The sequence below is a fragment of the Columba livia genome, chromosome 4, assembly GCF_036013475.1.
Source record: "Columba livia isolate bColLiv1 breed racing homer chromosome 4, bColLiv1.pat.W.v2, whole genome shotgun sequence".
Taxonomy (NCBI): Eukaryota; Metazoa; Chordata; class Aves; order Columbiformes; family Columbidae; genus Columba; species Columba livia.
In genome coordinates, this window is record NC_088605.1 from 67,501,550 (window position 1) to 67,520,812 (window position 19,263).

A 19,263-nucleotide genomic window follows, 5' to 3' on the forward strand; every position below is an offset into this window, starting at 1 on the left:
ACTCAGTAAATTAATGTTGAATCCAGTCGCAAGTTTACTTTCACGTAAACTTCTTGGATGCATTTTGAAGCTGACCTCTGGGTATGGGAGTCAGAAGAAATAGCATGTTCACTTTACAGTCTAGAGAAGACTGACAAAACTGAAAGGATCATGTAACACTTAAACACATGCTAGTGTCTGTCAAAATCACTTCTACAGGCAACATCAAGTTTTTCTACTAGCCTTTTTTGTTATTAACTTTTAAGAGCAGTGGCATGGCTTTGATTTTAGATGATGCAAATGGCAACACAAAGTTTTTGCTATAAAAGGAGAAATCTACAGGATTCACTTAAACATGTGCAAGCAACATGCTTTTTTTGTTAATATTCTACAGATTGCCTCTGAATATACATTAGAAGACCAGCAGAACACATCTTTTGGGAGATGTATTTTTAGTTGGACAAAGTAATGGGTTAGTTTCAAAGTAGAGGTGTACTCAGCAGAGTTATTCGGCACAGTTAAGGCAGGGGTATACTCTTGGCTCACCACCAGGAGCATTGTATTACTCTGAAAAAAATATATAAAGCAAGAACAGAAACATTTTTTAAAAGAAAAAGAGAGAGCAGAAGTTGGAAAACTGCAGAAAAAAACCCTAAACATTTTTTTCTAATGCAGTCTAAATTCTGAAATTAATGTTTAAAGTTACAAACTATACCCTCAGACAGTGCAAATGATTATATGGGACATACTTACTTGCGTGCCTCGCCCTGTGCTTGAGAGGTCTGTGATCCCTTTCCAAGTGCTGGTTGTCTTCTCCCTGCTCTGTGCCTTCTGATGAGATTGCAAAGGAGAGAAGGGAAGGAGGTGCTTCGGACTGCCCTCCTTCCACTTGAGAATCAACACACCCCCTTTCAGCTACAGACCTGGCTGCTTCCTTCTCCCTGTCCAAACAGTCCAGGATCACCTCCACCCTGGGGAGAGATGGAACTGCACCTTGGATCCTCTTGACCTCTTTGCTACTGGAAAACTGGACTACTTTGCTTGACCACTGGATGTTGCCCTCTTTCACACCCAGGGGAATTGCCATTACAGGGCTAGTCCCATCTTGTTGTGCACTGGGTCCTCTTCCTGCAGGGCTGCATTTTTCTGCCCCCAAGAGAGTCACAGCAGGAGCATTGGTGCCCTTGTGCCTGTCATTTGAGAGGGACAACTGCAGCTCAACCATAGTGCTTGGCCTTTTTTCTTCTGTATTCCCTCTGAAAGCAGCCTCATCTGTTACAAGCACTTTGGAGGTGCCTATCACTTTAGGAGTAATTCTGTGGCTTTGTGTGGTCTCTTGTTTAATTTCAGAAAAGTGTGTGTTGCTTTCTCCTTCTCCCTGCTGAGTCTCGCAGTATATCTCTGTGATGCATAGATCTCCATGGGGTATCTCCTTTGCTGTGTTATTTTGCAGTGTAGTGCTCTCCCTATAGTCCTCATTTTTCATGTTATCATGCTTTCCATTTTCTCTTTCAGCACTCAAGGTTTCATTTGTTCCACTGGAGGATCTGCACATACACAAACAAGTAATTCAAGAAATTAAGGTGCTGTAAGCACAGCAATGTAAGTACAGTTACTAAAACAATTTCTGTATAGTGTTTCCCCCCCTATATTAACTGTGGTACCTGCTAGCAGGTCCATTTAAGTAGAAGAATTTTCCCAGAATGTAGAGGTCTTAAATTAAAGCACCTTTGTGTCTTTCAAAATTCTTCAACTTAACAGTTATGGGAAATTACACTGTTGCGGTAGAACTGTGATCCTACTACCATCCTTCTTCATTGTTGAATTATATCATTCCTAACATCAGCATGCTTTCACAGACACATTCATGTTCTAGTATCTCCAGACAAATGCTACTGAGACTTCTGGGACAGCCTTCTTCATATTTCACACATGCATGAGAAAGTTAATTTTGCATGACACCAGAATCGTGGTTAATTTTTGCCTCTGTGGCTACTACTGCAGCTGTTTTAGGCACCATCCTCACGTACAGTTCCTGTCCCAAATAGTTTACTGTCTGAGGAACAGACAAGTACTGGGTGAGGATCAGAGGGAGGGGAATGCATACTTAAAATACACATTCAGAAAATTCTTATGAGGTTCATTATTCTTATGGATCATGCAATAATTAGAAAAGTATGGGCCAGTTGCAGTGATCCAGTGAAAAAGGGCAGCAAATTAATGAAATATTTCCTAGTTATTGAAAAATACACATTTCTTACTGGCGAAGGTTGCTTTGGCTTCCTGAATGATATAACTCAGTGTAGCTCCCTTTTTTAAACTACTAATTCTCCTGGCCCAGTTAGGCTGTTTTACTGGTGTTAGGACTCCTAGTGTAATCCAGCTTCTTCTTTCAGTATTCTGGGCCATACTGACTACTATTGATTCAAGAAGAAACCTTCTCTGTACATTAATAACGCAGCATGTTATTAAGGCTTTCCGTCGGCTAGAAAGTAGCAAAGCACTTTTTCAAGTGAAGGAAGTGGTGGTTACCCTCAGTAAAGTATTAATATCTAGTATTACAGAGATTTCTGAACTTAAAAATGAGTCCCAGGTATTCTGAAAGTTTGGATACCCTACAAAGAAAGGCTGGAAGAAGCAACAGAAGAAACAAATCTGTCAGTGCACTGAAGAAGCTTCAATATCACTTGATTTCTAACCACGTAGCATACTGTTTGTAGCAGTCTGGGTCTGCCTCAAATAGCACAAAATGTATAACACCCATTAAACCACATATGGAACTACATAAAGGTCAGACAGATTTTAATTTAGGGAGCTCCTTGTGTGTGCTGCTGGATTCCATCATATTATGCTATTTGGATGATCAATTGTACTGCTCTTAAGTACAGATAAATTACAGAAATCTGTAAACATTTCCTTGTAAGATATGAGACGGGAGGCTGGGCCAGTAAATGCTAGCCTTTATTGGTAGCTGAGTGATTGTGTGTATGTGTGAGAGAGAAAGATTTCCACCTTAAAAGGCCCTTGCTACTTATGGATGTGCTTCTACTCTATATAGACATAAATGCGTATCCATGTGTCAAGAGGCAGAATACTGCGTCTGATCTCTTTTTCGGAATTTAAGACTCTGTTTTGTCAAATTATTGGTTTTGTTTTAGGTCTTTCCAGCTCACTGCAGAAACGACACCCCTGGTGTGATTCCAGGAAGGAAGCAGAACTCATGGAGTCAGCACGGCAGGGTTTGTCTCAATCATGTTTTACTCCCTCCGTGGTGCATTTCATTCTGGTACGCACTGAGCACACTCCCTGCTTCCCCCTAGAAATTTTCTTTCTAAACTCAGCGGTAGCCCAAGAGCTGCTAACACTGATGTGAAAAGGGCAGGCTAGTGTTCCTGTTTCTGTCCCCATGCTTGATGTTCCCCGGCTACATCTGTTCAGCATTTCTTGGGAAGGACAGTAGGATGCTCCCTCACATGGCATCTGGAGAGTTCCTGCCTTGCAGTGTTATCTCTGTCCTCTGATCCTGGAAACAGAAGATTTTGTGGGCGCTGCTGGTCAGTCACTGACTGTGGTTTACATGGGATTGGAAAAACTTTTTGTAGACATTGAAGGCCAAATAGCATTTTTAAAACTACTTTAAAAGCCAAATTTTCCTCCCAGTGAGCTCAGTAAGAGCAGAATTAGGCCAACGATGAATGCATCTTTCATGCAAATATTTCAGGAACAGTCAGAAGCATCCCAAGGAGAAATATTCTTCCCTGCCAGCAAAAGAGGCTTGGATGCAAAAATCACCATTGGAACACCACTTTGATTAGGCATTATTCTTTGATTATTTTCAGCATTTTTTTGAGATGGCTGCTAACAAATGGCTTCTCAAGAAAGGAAGGATTTGCCCCTCATTGTTCTCAGAGGATGCTAAAACACATCCTGAAAAATCCTGCTAGTCATAGTGCTGAGTGGACTAGTACCCACAAAGGAGGAGGCAGGGGAGGAGAAGTGTTTCAGTTTATTTTCACCTACCCTGGAAGATATTGACAGTAGGGGCTGGGAGTTGGAGAAGATGAGCTGATGAGGAGGAATTCAAAGATTCTCATAGTGAGTTCCTTTAGAAAATGTTAGTCACTTTCAGAGCCAGCCAGCTGTTGAGCAACTGCAAGTTTTTAAAAATTCATAACAGAGTTTTGTTCCATGAAACACTGAATTATGTCATCTAAGCACTCTGGTTTGGTTCTGATTGTCAGGATATGTATTGCCCTTCATCATACATGCAGACAGGGGCAATGGAGTGAATGAAAGATGTGCTGTCACTTTCAGCTAGAATGTAATGTGGCCTTTAGACCAACTGAAATATCAGTTATAGCACAGCAACAGGCAGGACTCAAAGTGTATGGAGCTATTTCTATGACTGCAGACAGCCAGTCAGCCACAAATACAATTTTTACTAGTGCAGTTCTAGTAGTCATGTTATAAGTTAAAAATATAAGAATGCAGATTTCACATGAGGAGCATTCAAATAGTACAGTGCTGAACCAGAAACAAAAGTATGCACTATGGAGAAGGTAAGCTGTAATCCTCAGCTATCACTGTTCCTCTGATCTCAGCACATTGATCCATTACTCAGCCCGAGACAACATGAACAGACAGGCCATGCAAAATATCCACTCCTTGAGAACATCTTCTTTTGAAGGCAGATTGTAACTGAAATACTAGACACTTCAGGAAAGTTCCTTTGTGCAGGTTGCAGAAAGCTCAGAGGAATTTCATGTGCTGTTGAGACATCCCTGGTAACCAGAGGCAAGTGCCTTTTTTGTACCAGAGCCCTTTCAGACTTTCCAGGGTCGCTGCTCTGTTAGCTGTTGTCATGAGTCCTGACCCCTTCTGTCCTCCTGCTCCTGCCTGTGGGAGAGCAGACACGGGGAACTGCAGTAGCTGAGGGGAAGCTCTAATTCCTTACAAGGAATATGGAAGTCTCAGGTCTTTTCTTCCTCCTCTTACCCACACTGAAGGCAATTCAGAGTTCATCTTCTCTGAATTCACAGTCTGGGGAGAATGCACTTACTATAGGCAGTTGTGAACTCAAGATTGCATATAGCACACTGAATAAAATTACGGAAAGTCACTAGAATAGACTGATGTGCAGTGAGTAGTAATGCTGGCTTCATTGCAAATTTACGTGAAGGTTCTCTAAGAAGCTCAAAGCATTTTCAAGGAAAACTGAAATTCACTATCACTATTTTGTAAATGGAGAAGTTGAGACCCAGAGAGCTGTGACTTGCCCCACCTCACCTAGTGAAATGATAACAGCTCCAGAAATAGAGTTCATTGTTGCCAGACCCTCTCCCCCTCCTGACTGCTGACACATTTTGCCACCCAAGAAGACCATTTGCCATGTCATCATCAAGGCATATCTGTGTAACAGTTTCTCCATCTATACAGTCTTTGCTTTTTGTAAACCTCACTTCCCTATCTATGGGGAAAAACAACACTTCACTGCTTCAAAGGGGTGGAAAGAATAATTGAACTGAAGACTCTCTGGTATGCAGATATGGTAGCAGGCACCTTGTAAGTATTAAGAATACTTAATAAAATAAAATCATTACATTTGGAGACTGTACTCTTAATTCTGTGCCTGAACTGTGCTGTTCAAATTATACACATTAATTCCTTCAGATCAAATCCTCTGTCTTCCTTCCCTATTCTATACAGATAAGCAGAGTTACAAACATAAGAGAACTATAAGAAGCTCACAGTATATGTCTGCAAAATGAGTGCATTCAAAACCAGCATATTCCACATGGTTCACTGAACAGAATTGCACCAAAGCATTCTGAGCATTCTTGTACCTCTTGATAAGCATCTGCAGGACGTCAGTCAGGCTTTCCATCAGAACAATGACTTCAGCATAGGTTAAGTCTCCACAAGGCTGGCCATTGATAGATACCACCTCATCTCCCTCACACAGTCCAGCCTTAGCTGCTTTGCTCTTGCTGCGAACCTACAGTGAGTCAAAAACAAATGCCAAATTGAACAATTAGTCTTCATTTGAAAAGAGCAACAACCGTGTCTTCAACTCACTTTTGTCTGTACAAAAGAAAAAGGATCGGTATTATTGATCATAAACTAATTTCTAGTAACACAAATTAATAACCTGTCCCAGTCGAGGTTAATACTGTTCTGGCCAATAATAAAAAATACAAGAACTTCTGCTTTACTAAGGTTGTAAACTAGATGTCAAACAGGCTGGAGTTTTTTATTTTCAGGGAGACATAGAAGTTTAGGACAGCAATCAATCAGAGTTTAACAGAAATGCAAAAGAATCTCATTAGTTTCTCCTAAAATGAAAGGCTACTAGAGCTGAAATCTATGCCAAGATTTTAAAAGAAGAATGTATAACTTCAGACTCCTCTGGGCAGAATGTCAGTGTCTAAATGCTGTTAGAGCAGTAGGTGTGCGGACTTCTGGTGTATTCTACACTTTTTGTTAGATGCCCAACTGTAGGTTTAGTTGCCAAACCAGAAACATCTGAATCACTGGAGATCCTAAATCCATGTTTAGTCATCTGAGTAAGTGCTCCAATTTACTGAAGTTAAGAGATGCCTGTTACGATTTAGCCTTCCCAGTCAAGTACTCATTCAATAATCTTATGCAGCTTGATTTTTGTTGTTTCACTCCTTTTTGCACTGGCAGCATGTTATAACTTATCATAGTCTTTGTATAACAAAACCTAGACAGCTTTAACACCACTCAAAGTATGCCATACAGTTGCCTGCTATTTTTAAAGTACATATTTGGCAAACAGTATGTTATATTAACCAGGATGCTTGCAGGAGTCTATTTTAGAATGACACATACACATAAAAGGGCTGTCCTTGGGCTCTTTGCTCTCAGTCTTCTACCTATCTGTGCGAGTACTGTGGCTTTATACAATATTCAGTTGTGGGTTGATACATTATCCTTATAAAACCTCATAGCATTTTCTTGAAAATTTTTGAAGTAGTGTAGTTCTACCACATTCACAGCAGCAGAGTCAGTCCCCACTGACTCTAGGAAAGTTACTTTTGCTATACGCCAGATCTGAGGGGGCAACTGTCCCACAGACACATGGAATTAGCCCCAATATACTATTAGGCTGCGGGGCTGCTACCTAAGATTAATTTCTGGGGGCAATTTTGAAAAGTTTCTTAGAGTCACGGTGATATGTAGAATGAAGAGTGAGACTGCATGTTTTTCTGTGATGGGGCCATATATCTTTGTTGTTTCAATTTATACATACCCATATGTCATATTATGGCTTTTTGAGCAGTGAAGAAACAGAAGCCTGGTGCATACAGAAGCCAGTTTCTACCTTGCCTTGTTAACATTTACAAATATGGAGTGGTATGCTGCTCTGTTTATCTGCCCCTAGGCAAGAGCATAAACATCCCTGTACTTTGGGAAGAAATGATGGTTTACACAGTGTTTAGAATGTTTTGCTTCATATATGAGCTAGGATTTGGGCTGAGTTTTTTGTTGATGGTTTGTGGGGTTTTGTTTTGTTTTTAATAGGAGGGTATGCTATTAAAATTTTACAAGACATCTTAGATCTGAATGTAAATATTTAACGTGGATGCTAGGGAGAAATTAGAGTGACCTTCTTTCAAAAAACATATAAACAGCAATTACAGCAACATGTGAACTCTGAAATAGTATAATGTGATGCTTAGATTATGAGAAGAAAACTTCCTGTTTCTTTATTGTCTGAGAATTTGGGGTCACTTCTGTCATAGATTACCACTCCAGTCTCAGGAAAGAAACTGTTACCCATTCCCTAACGTCAGTGATTTATGTCAAAAAGCAGAAGTACAAATGTACCATGTTAATAGGTCTACGTGACTTGCTAGATGGCTCAACAAGTTTCATAATATTTAAACAGACTCCTTGGTAGCATTCGAAGAAAATAGACAAAGGCATTGAATTTCCTTTTAAAGTTCTTGAAAGGGCCTCTCGGTCCATTTTGCTGCCTTGTGAATTGTCGAAGGATCACAATTGTGAGGTATTTGGACCTTCATAAAATCTCAGCCCCTTCTTTGGTCATGCAGGAAAGAAATTACTGTAAGTTCCTATACCTCACTGCATTTCAGTTCCTGTGCACACTAGAGCAAATTTTCTGTCAGTATTATACTTCCAGGCTGACCCATATACATCAAACATTTTGCCATTGCAGGGTCTCACTGGACATGCTGGACCTATTAATTGTTCTCCTGACCGTCAGCCTTTTCCCCAGCCTCCCCTAGAGGCACCTGTGCCTCCCAAATTTGAATAATGTCTATATAAGCTCACCTCAGTTTTCTCCTTTTTATTTGGTGTTTCTATCAGGGGGATAAAAGGGAGGAGAGAGCACTGACAAAAAAAGGCGAAGGCAGGTTGTATAGTAAATTATAGCAGGTTGCCGCTAGGGTAGAAATATACCATCATCATTTTTGTTATTTTAGCCTCAGGATATTACCAGGTTACTCAGTAATATGTAGAGTATCTTACCAGGCAAGCTGTAATTGTTTTTGGTTTAGTTTATTTGCCTTCATTGGAAACCCACAAAAATGAACAAATTATTTAGTCATGTAAACCAAAACTTTTCAGATTTCTGGGGAAAAAACAACAACAAAACACACACAGAGAAGATTTGTGGAAACCAGGATCTTCCTGGTAAAATATGTGTTTAGCAGACATTTTTCTCTCAAAAGAAGTTTTGGCAGAAAGCCTTTGATGAGCCCACTGGGAGACAAACGCTGCCTTTGTTAGCAGAAATATGACTTGGTGACACTGGGGACATAAGTAAGCTTTATCCAGTTCTTGCGAACTTAAAGCAAAGCATATTTTGGTGTAAAGCAGAAGAGATTCTTCCAAAACCGGTGATTTCTCTTGCTTTATAGTGCAGCCCAGGCTTCCTCCGTTACTTGTTTCTCCTATCTGCTTTAGGCTGGAGTTTTCTTTGGAAAGGAAAACTTTTTCTTCCTGTAAAACTTGTGAATGGGATCTCAGTACTAGTAAAACATATTTGTAAGAATTTTCTTAGTTTTTCAATGCTTGCAGTACCGCTGTAACACAGGGAAGCTGAGCCTGTACCTTTAATGCTGAACCTGTGAAGACAGCAGCTGCCCCTGGGGTATGTTGAAGTCCTTTAGCCCACTTTTCCCTGGTGCTGCCCCTATTGCTTTTCTGCCCCTCAGTCAGGACTCTTCCTTTTTATTACTCAAGTTATGTATAATGCACTTGTTAGAATGCCTTGGTTTTCCTCCAGTCACAAAATTTCCATTGAAATGACAATGGAAATATCGACTCCGAATTCCAAAAGTTTTAAAGAAATTGTTATACAAGGTGTATTGGCATTGCAGCAGTACTGACCTTAGTTCTATGCATGTTCTGCCCATCAGGAATTTTACACTTCTGAATTTTTAACAGTATTCAAGTGTCGTACATAAACAGTTGTACATAAATCTGATTTCAAGTTATTCTGAGCCATTTATTATAATATTCTCTAATTTCAGGTGTTTAGATTGCTGTTGCTAGAAGGTGTGAAGAACAGTGCTGGATTACTTGGACAATTTACCTGAAGTATGTAATTTCTTTTAGTTCCCAGATTACTCTTCTATCCAGAATTTCCCATGAGCAGGACTGCCCCTTGCTACTTAAAATGTCAAGTGCTGAGCAATTCCTCATATCCACAGAGGTGTTACTCTTAGGGGAAACGTCCTTTGTGAAGAACTTACCCTGTATGCTCCCTGTTATCTGAGCACCAAGGAGACACCAGGAGCCCCTGTGAGCTGCAGGACAAGGCCATGGGAGCTGGGGCGGAGGAGCGGGGGGAAGCTGCTCCCCCCACACCTGGTATCTATTCACAATCTGCTGCTGCACAGAGGCACTGGGGGCTGTCCAGAGGCTCTTCAGGAGGCTTCATAAAGGCTTGGGCTGAAAACTGGGAGTAAGTTCTGGGTGTTGGGAGGCACTGGTGAGGGAGCACCTCTCAAAGACACAGGTATGTGGGTGGAAATGTGTGGGACAGTAACTTGCTGTGGGATGCTGCTAGGGCTGGAGTAGTCACGAGTACCTGCAGCACGTGGGAATTTCACTGTTTCTTAATCAGTGCAAGATTAATAAACTGAGGAATACAGAGCGGCTGTGTCCATGCTAGTGTGGGGCAAAGTAGGGGGTTTGTAGAGGAAGCTAATGCTGAGTGCCCAGCCTTTGTGCTATGTATGCTGTAGTGTTTTTACTTTCAGACCAGCTTTAGTCTCATTCTGTCACCTGGAGACTACTTGCCAGGTAGCATGTACTAAATCTGCTCCTTTGATTTCATCTGAAAGCAGTTTAGTTTGTACAACACAAAACTATTCCATGCTATGAAATAACATGTCGTATACCTAGATAATAGGGAAACTTGCTTCAGAAAATGTAATCCTGATGAAGCTAAAGAGCTGAAGTAGATGCACCTGTTACTTGTTGTGGCTCCAAGTGGATGCATAGACAGCAACTGGGGCTCAGTTTACCAGCTGATGATCTTGGTTGTGCGTCTGAGTCCTATAATAAGCAGATCAGAGAGTGGAGGTATGTTGAACCTGATAACAAGGTCAATGAGTTGTAGTTTAAAGTGAGGCAAATGGACTTGAGGACACTCTGCAGTCCTGGTCCTACAATTGTGCAACTAAGAAATTGTTAGGATGTTTCACAGTCTTGTTTTTATTGGTGACTTTTGGGAAAGATGATGTATATCTTAATCTGATTCTGGTGTGCTGCAGGAGTACACACCTGTATCTGAGATGCGTGTTGAAGTGATGTGCTTCAGATGTAGCCTGACAGAGCAATCAGGCTCAATGATTGCTTAGCCTGCCCGGGCAACCAGACTGAGAAAATTCATAAGCACAATCCATTTAGCCTAAACTTTTATCTATTGAAGTAAAACTTTTGTGGCTTTAAAGTATATATCTGTATTATTCACAGTTATTCACAGTTCAAAGCAAGCTTTCCAAACTGTGAGTTATTCTGACAAGTATTTATTGATCCTTTTTCAGTTTGCTAGCAGCTTTTAGACAACAGAACAGAAAATATTTCCACTGAATGTAGTGGAAATACGCTTCTCTGCTATTGAAGGTCCCTTGCTTGTATAAACAGAGTAGATTATTTCATTGAGGGGTCACCTCTGGAAGAACCTATTCAGTTGAATATCCTATCTGATTCCTGAAGCCTCTTCTGAACTGTTGTATGGCCCTCAAGGCTTGAAGCTGGTTTCAGTGAACCTTATTTACACGTGTTAAGTCCTCAGGGAAGCTACAGTTTAAAGTGTTAGTCTTGAGTTTCTGATGGCTGGCCTTGTGTTTTGTTATGTTGAAACATGTTGCCCAGAATAGCATGGCTTACCAGGCAAACTGTAGATCAGTTGTCCATTTTCATTATTGTTTGCTACTTCAGTTATGTCAGCTGCAAACTTTACCAGTAGTGACTTCGTGTTTTCTTTTAGAGTTATGTTTATGCATCAATAACCAAGAGTGAAGGGTGCTTAATAGGGATATGCCCTTTGACTACTGTTATGACCCTGTTGAATAATTATTTCAAATTTAAGGTTACTTTCTCAGACGCAACAGCTATTCAGCTTTTAAAGTAGTATTTTTTACTACAGTAGCAATCTATGCCCTTAGATGTCCTGCCATTATTAATAATGCAGAACTGTGTTTAAGAAATAACTATTGAATAGTCCCTTTGAATGAAAATAATAACATTTGGATTACAATACTTATTCTGTACAGTCACTTCAATCTCACCGTTATCTAATAGAGTAGATTTGTTTAAATGTGGCTGGTGTTGAGGTGTCTTGTTTTTCCCCATGAAATAGGTGACCTATTTTCTGTTTAGAGAAAGTTAATCAGTCTAGGTCTTCACATGATACAGAAATTGTGTATTTTTTTTTATTCTATAAGTAGGTTCTACCTACCTGCCACTTTACACAACTTTCTGCATGCAACATTAAGATTTTAGTGTCTCTTTTCAGGGATTGTCTGGCAGGTAACCAAGTAACCATTAGTGAGGGTTTTTTTAGGCCTTCCCCCTGATGGTTATCTTTACACTTGTCTGAGGCAGGAATATGCAATTTGGTGGTAAGCACAGTTAAAACTTCTCACATGATGTCAGTATATTGTTTCACACTTGTAAACACAAGTATCAGTTCTGTCTATTTGTGTTGAGAACTGTTTCTGGGTACAAAAGTATCATGTGAATTAAATTACTGTTATAAGGGGGTTTTTTAGGTTTCCAGAAATACTGATTCTTTTACTCTTGGAAAAAATGTGTCTGAGCACAGAACAAGATGTTTGGTTTCTTAGGTATAACTGTTTAATAGTAATGTTATATAGATAAAAAAGGGAAAGAAGCAGAGACAGTAGGTATCAGTATGCTGGAAATGGGGACTTGGGCTAGGAGTGTGGAGACCGTGCCTCTTCTTTCTATGTTCATACTGGTGTCAAAGCAACACATGTTTGATGCACTCTTTTAATAATATTTTTCCCTAAAAGAAACAATTCAAGTTTTAACATTTGACACCCTGAATACAGATCTGATGTTTCCAAATCTAGAACTTTTTTTATACAGTCAGATATCTTAAACAGAAGGTAAAATTAAGTAAAAAATCCAAGTTAAATGGACTATGTACTAGAAATACCAAGGAAGTCAACTGACTTGAATGTGACTTAGTCTTTGCTGTAAAAGAGGTGGTGATTCAAAGTGATTCAAGAGACAGGGACAGTGATGAAGTAATCCAAAATCCAAGCAATTAAAGTTGTATTCTGCTTGCTGACAAAGTGATGAATAGTACTGCAGGTGAAGTGCACAAAGCGTACATAGAACTCAGCTTTTCCACTTAAATAAATGCAACATAGTATTGCCACAATTAAAGGCCTGCCTGCTAGTTGCTGCAATCAATTTAGCTAGCTAGCATATTTCTCTTTAATATGCTTAAGGCCAGCATGAATGAGCTAATGTAGTCAATATTTAGTTTAATTTTATCAGACATTAGCTTGTGCTTTCCAGAAGTTAATTTCTCATGAATTGATTAGCTATGTGTTAGTCATGAAGTTCAGGATCTGGAATCACAGATCAGTGTTTCCTTTAGAGAGTATTTAAAAAAAGACACTTCAGCACTTCTCTTATGAAACGCTACAGCAAAGGCAGTGGCTAGTGAATGTATTTAAATATATTTAAAAGTTATCTGTCACTCAAATAGAATTAGCAATGTACAATGCTTTATTATGAGCAGGAAGCAGTAGCACTCAGTGGCACAACTAATATTGTATCAGTGGGTTTAGTTGTATGAAATTAGGGTTTTAAAAATGAAGTTACAAATTAATTCAGGCAGTTAATAAATTTGGGCTCTAAGGCCTTGTTTTACAATGTTTATCCATGTGGGAGTCCTTCAGACGAAATAAAATAACCTTCAGCTAGTTAGCTTTTTGGTTTTTAGATATAAACATCTGTACAGCAAGTTAAGCCTGCCACATAAAGGGTTTGGGTTTTTTAGGGGTCCTTTAAACAGCTCACGGACTTTGCTGACCTTGCTAAGTCGAAATCCTGGGTTTCAGCTCACAACTTAGTGCAAACCAGCATTTCCCAGTGCTCCTCAGTCCAGAGCACCAGCCCTTCCACCAACAGTGTTCTGAACTCTCCCAGGCAGCTTGTGGGAGACAGGTGAGAAACTCCATAGTCACATAATCAATAGAGGTGACACACTGACAAACTTGCATTCCTTCTCCTTTTTTTTTGGGAGGGTGTGTGGGGGGGTCGTTTTGTTTTTTTTCCTGCGGGGGGGGTTTGCTTGCTTATTTTGGGGTTTTTGTTGTTGCTGTTTTTTATTGGGGGGGCATTGTTGTTGTTTTTTGTGATTTGTTTTTTATTTTTAAACTCTGGTTTACAATATGAACATTGCAATGTATTTCCATGTTTATCTGAAAACAAACTGTCAATTTCTCGCTTTAAATCAATACCTTTGAAAACAAAGATATGGCCTATCAACCAGCCTGTAGATCTTGTTTCATACAAGGAATTAAGGCCTTTCCTGGTATAATCCCATTAAAGATGCTTTGACCCAAATCATGCTTTGGAAGCTAAGTAATGACTACAAATTATAGGGTGTATGCTTAAAATACTGAGGCAATCGGAAGAAAAAAGGGAAGAAAAAAACCCAAACCAAACAACTAACAAAAACCTACTAAAGCCATCATAAGTTAGACCACCTGTTTTACTGGCTGATAAATCTAGGCTTGTGAAGTTGGCCTGTGCTTGTGTGTTATTAATGTCTCTATGAACATGCCATTCAGCTCTTGAGCTTATTCTGGGTTTTCAGGCACACGGAATTGGTGCTCATACAACAGTTTTTTATGCATTAAATCTGTCTATGCAACAGATAGCTTTCTCTTACGTGGTTAACATGCAACTCCTATTCTAATTACACAGTAACAATGGCGTCTTCAGCAAGAAAGCAAATGTCTTCACAGCTATTACCTTGCCATCTCTTCCTCATACTTAGCTTAGTGTTCAAAACATTGCTCAAAATTTGTCTAAAATTCATCTCTTTAATACTGTGCTTGTGAAGGTCATTGGTGACACACGGATATTGGAGATAATGATTTGCTTTAGATAGACAGGTGGGCAAATCTAAGGTCAGGAAGTATTTGGTTTTCCTGGCCCACATGTCAGGGTAACAAAACAAGGCACCCTGCAGTTGGTTATCAGACCTTGTGCCTGTATATGAGGAAAACTGAATGACCTTTGTGTTCTTAGTTTCCTCTTTGAACATGGTTATAAAGAGAAAGTAGTTTTTGGTAGATAGATATAGATGAGCAGACAAGAAAAAGTCATCAGATCTTCAGGCTTGAGGCTCTGTGTCCACTTAAATTCATTTGAAATACCAGGTTTTCATCTAAACTGAAGGCCTGGTATTTTAGGCAGGCCAGAGCTCCAGGTTGGGGATTAAATCTTAAGCAAGCTGGGATATATACTATTGAGATAACACTGTCATAAGCTGGAGTTTGAGTGGGATGACTTACCTGTATAGGAGTATTCTGTATACAGATTCTAAAAATCCATGAGAGCTTTATACATTTTACTGTTAGGGCCTCTTTAGAGCTGGTATACCAAATTTTAGTATTTTCATTAGCCTTGCCTGTATTTGAGTAGAGTCTACTGCATGGTGTGGCTCAAGCCATTTGCATCTGTGATGCTTGGAGGTGAGTTGCATCAAGCTGATAGCAGTTCCTGTCACCTCCATACTGAATTTCTGCACCAGACAAGCTAGTTTCCTTTAGACTCAGTCACAGTGAAAGACAGAGTGTAAAACCTTCAGACAAGGCAAATTCATCAGGGGTGGGAGATCCAACATCTCCCCAGCTCCTCTGTTTGCATGGGCATGCAATAAAGAGCCTTGCCCCTAGAGCACGTTAGGTGCTAAAACTTGAATGCTGTGACATTAGCCAGTATAAATAGACAGTATAAGTATAGTAAAATAGTTTTCTGTATTTTACCTTTGAAGTCACTGTGTTTCTATTCTTTGGAGAGTATATGTAGAATTTGCATAGCAGGGCTAGTGAGATGATGTAAATGTCTGTAAATTAACTGGGTTAAACAAAGATGCTTGTAAGCTATCTCCTGAATGCTTTTCCTGAGAGGAAGCTTTGAATAATGAAGTATCTTTGGCTTGCAAGATAAGGACAGAAATATTTCCTGTCACCAAATTCTTCCCTGTAGCAAGATAATGATATTGGGAATTTGGCAGTTCAGCACACTCTTTTCTGCTTCTAGTCTTAAGGGAGGGCTCCTGGACACATCCAGTGTTGTTGAGATGACTTTCATGTTTGTCTCTGAAGTTAATTATATTTCTAAATGGGTTCCAAAGGGAAAAAATACAACATTAGGGAGATCAAAGGAGAAGAGTTAATAAGTTCACTCATATTTTTGTTACTTAATGTTCTTTAGTGTCTGATACAATTCTGGAACTGTTGGATTAAATCTAAAATGTCTTTCTAGAAAATGAGGTGGGATGTTACTCTTTGAGTTCATAGGAGTGCTGCCATTTATTGTCACCAAACTGAAAGGTTCTGGTTTTAGTTACCAACTCACAGCTAAAGCAAAACTTTAGTCATGGTTTACTCATGTAAAAGTTCACAGAAGATTCTTGCAGAGGGGTGGCTGTACCTCCTGGTTATTGGTTTACTTGTTGTTTAACTCTGTATCCAGTCAGTCCTCCCGTCGTACTGTGCATGTGAAATCACACCTTTTGGACACAGTTTCAGTTTGGCAACGGCTGTCTCCTACTTCCCATCATGTGAGAAGAACTTATATAAAGGTGCAGTTCTCCTCATAGTGTATTTGACAAATACAGAAGAATCTATTTCCTTGATACAGCTCCTTACACCTACTGTCATGGGAGGGTTAAAGAACATGTTTGACCATTTATATATTGATGGAGCACTTGTGCCATTGGAATTGGAGAGCAGACTGATCTCAGTGAAAAGAAAAGCTTGCTCAATTTCCCAAAAGCTGTGCCTAATGTACTAGTGTATCATCTTGCTAGCAGTTGCCTTTCTCTGGCAGATATCCAGAGTTAGCAGCTGAAGAAGGGATGAGATAATGACCTCTGAAATATTGAACTGGTATGCTGGCAATGCAGAAAATTTCCCAATAGTGAGCTTGGGTACAGCACTTAGGGTCTTTTTTTCACTTTGTACAACACTTCTACTGTAATTCAGTGCATAGACTGGCTATGGATTATCTTTATTTGGAGTGTACTACTGCATACTTGGTGTATCAAAACTAAAATGTGCTGATTTTTCTTTTCTACTAGTGCTGCTGGTGGATTGGTGAACATCTCACAAGGAGAGGAATGATGCTGTTGCCTCTCAGTAGTGGGCTGTGCATTGTCTGCTCTTTTCCATTCCCCTTTTCTTCTTGCCCTGCTTGAATAGTGACTGGCTATATGCTTTCTGGCTTATTTTCAAATCCTAACCAACTTTGATATTTCCATGAACATGGTAGCTATGTTTTCATTTCTTCTTTCCCACCACTCCCTGTACAGAGAGATAATTGAATTGTCAGTGCTTCTTTGGGACTGACAAAGTAATGTGTCTTTACTGAGTGCTTTAGTGTATAGGTAGCATTAAAAGTCTTTTGACTACAGCATAGCTTATGGCCTGAAGAAAAGAATTTGTGTTGATAAGGTTAAAGGAGAATAATATAGTCTAATATAGGCAAGAAATAGAAATGCCTATAATCGGCTTACTGGACAGTTTGAGGCAACATTGGAAGTGCTACAACAGACAGTCCCTGTGGTAAGCATATCCACTGCCTGATCTTGAGCTGAAGTCTTGTCACTGATGCAGCAGAGGAACTGCTACTTACTTGCAGTTAGTATGGTCTTAAGACCATGCACTAAGTTTTTCTAGTAGAAAAACTGGCACATTTCTTATACCAAAATTGCAGTCAAAGGACAGGTAAAAGAAAGGTAAAAAGCAAAAGCTGTTATCTGAAAGTGCTTATCTTCTAGTGGTGCTAAGATAATAATAGGGTATGTGTACGCTGTTACAAAGAGAAAAGCACTTCTAGCCTAGACTTATGGCTGCTGGTAGAAAGCAGCAAAGGTATGTGAGAAGTAGCTAAAAATGTAAGTGCTTTCAGACCTGCAATTCAGTTTCTTAAAACGAACAAAAAACCCACACACACTAACTTAAACAACTCCACGATTCTTTTCCTGTTCATTTCCATAAAAGAATGGGAAGGAAAGTGACCATATTCTTCTTTGTTTAACTGTGAGATACATGATATGAGGTATTTTTAGTCCATTCTATTGAGGTTGTATCACACCATGCATCACTGTAAAACAAAGATGTATAAGCTAGCTGCAGAACTATAAAGGGGGATAACTGTATGAGGAAGATACTGAACCAGAAGTCTGAACCATGCCAGCAGTTGCCTTCCTCTGGGAAGAGGAATTGCAGGTCCTTGTAGGCAAATGGAGGGAAAAAGAGAGGAGACAGAAACAGAGGCAGGGATACTGCAGTCAGGATACTGCTCAGCTCTGAAATACATTCATATAGCTTTAGCTATAACTAGAACAAACTGAATACACTAAGTGGTTTAGGAATGGCTTATTTGTCTGTGCTGGAGGCTGGATGGGCCAGCTGTCAGTCTTGACTAAAGCTGGAGTTATAGGCTCCAAATCCAAGGCTGCAGTTGGCAGTAACACAGATGCTGTGGTCAATGCTGAGAGGCTGACCTACTGTCTGTGGCTAAGGTAGAATTGTTGCAAAGTTAAGGACTCATTTGGTTTGACTTCTTTTAACTTGAGGACAGTTTGAGGATTTCAGTGCTACTTATTGCTTCTAACTCACTGCAATAATTCTGGGTAAAGGAACAGAAGAAAAGAGCAGTGTTCACACAGAGCAAGCTTGCATTCAGCCACCATGAAATGGGTTCTAAGTTTAATAGCTGGTTTCTTGCCTTGTCTGAGCTTTTGTGAAGTTTGGAGTTGTCCTGAGGTTTGTCTTAGGAGAACAGAGGCAGGCTTTTGAGTTCAGGCTGCAGCTAGTTTTCTCGTACCTCAGATTTGTAAAATTATCTACATAATCTAGGATAAACTAATTGCTGAGAAGAAGTTTATGAATGAGATTGAAGCAGATTTGAAAGTGCCAGCTGTTACTGGTTACAGAGCCTGCAGAGCCAGTAGGCTGAAATCTGATAATTCACCATTTTCTTCCAAGACAAAATTTTGCTGCCCTTTGGCACAGACCTGATCAATAGTAGAGGGTGCATAATCCCAGGAACATCACTGGGAGCTCCAGACCACTTTTGGCATCTTCGTAGCTGTGGGTCAAAGATAACAAGGAAGAGAAGAGAGTTGATTTGAATAAGAAAATAGACTCTTACCAGCTGAAAAGTTACCCAGTGCTGTGATAAGAATGGTGCTGAGATATGAAAATCTCCTGTCTTGGCAGGAGAATGGTGGTTTTTGGAAGGAAAGAGTTTGCTGGAGATCATTGTACTTTTCTGAAATTAATTCAAAGCATGTTTGTGTAACTTGGTTTGTCCTGTTACCTGCCTTTCAGACTATGCAATGTTTTGAGAGGGGAACAAGGGATATGTGCAGCTTTTGGGGGGTGGCAGGAAGAGGGGCAACTGGCTTCTTAATTAGTGACAGACAAGCTATAAATCCATCTTACTAGCAGGCTTACTGAGCCGCTCAGGTACTACTGTGCACTGTGTCAAACCCACTCA

General features: G+C 39.9%; 1 protein-coding gene across 4 annotated transcripts in view; it reads right to left on the reverse strand.

The window, feature by feature from the left end:
- Positions 1-19,263, reverse strand: part of SYNPO2 (synaptopodin 2) — a 91,637-nt gene that overhangs the window by 26,335 nt on the left and 46,039 nt on the right. For 3 of the 4 annotated variants that reach the window (XM_005510652.4, XM_065062750.1, XM_065062749.1), the window contains exons 2-3: positions 5,823-5,974; positions 733-1,526 (exon numbers count right to left, since the gene is read on the reverse strand). In XM_005510652.4, the coding sequence (XP_005510709.2) occupies positions 733-1,526; positions 5,823-5,974 (946 nt within the window). The remainder of the gene's footprint in view (positions 1-732; positions 1,527-5,822; positions 5,975-19,263) is intronic. The other variant, XM_065062748.1, reaches the window with a different exon arrangement.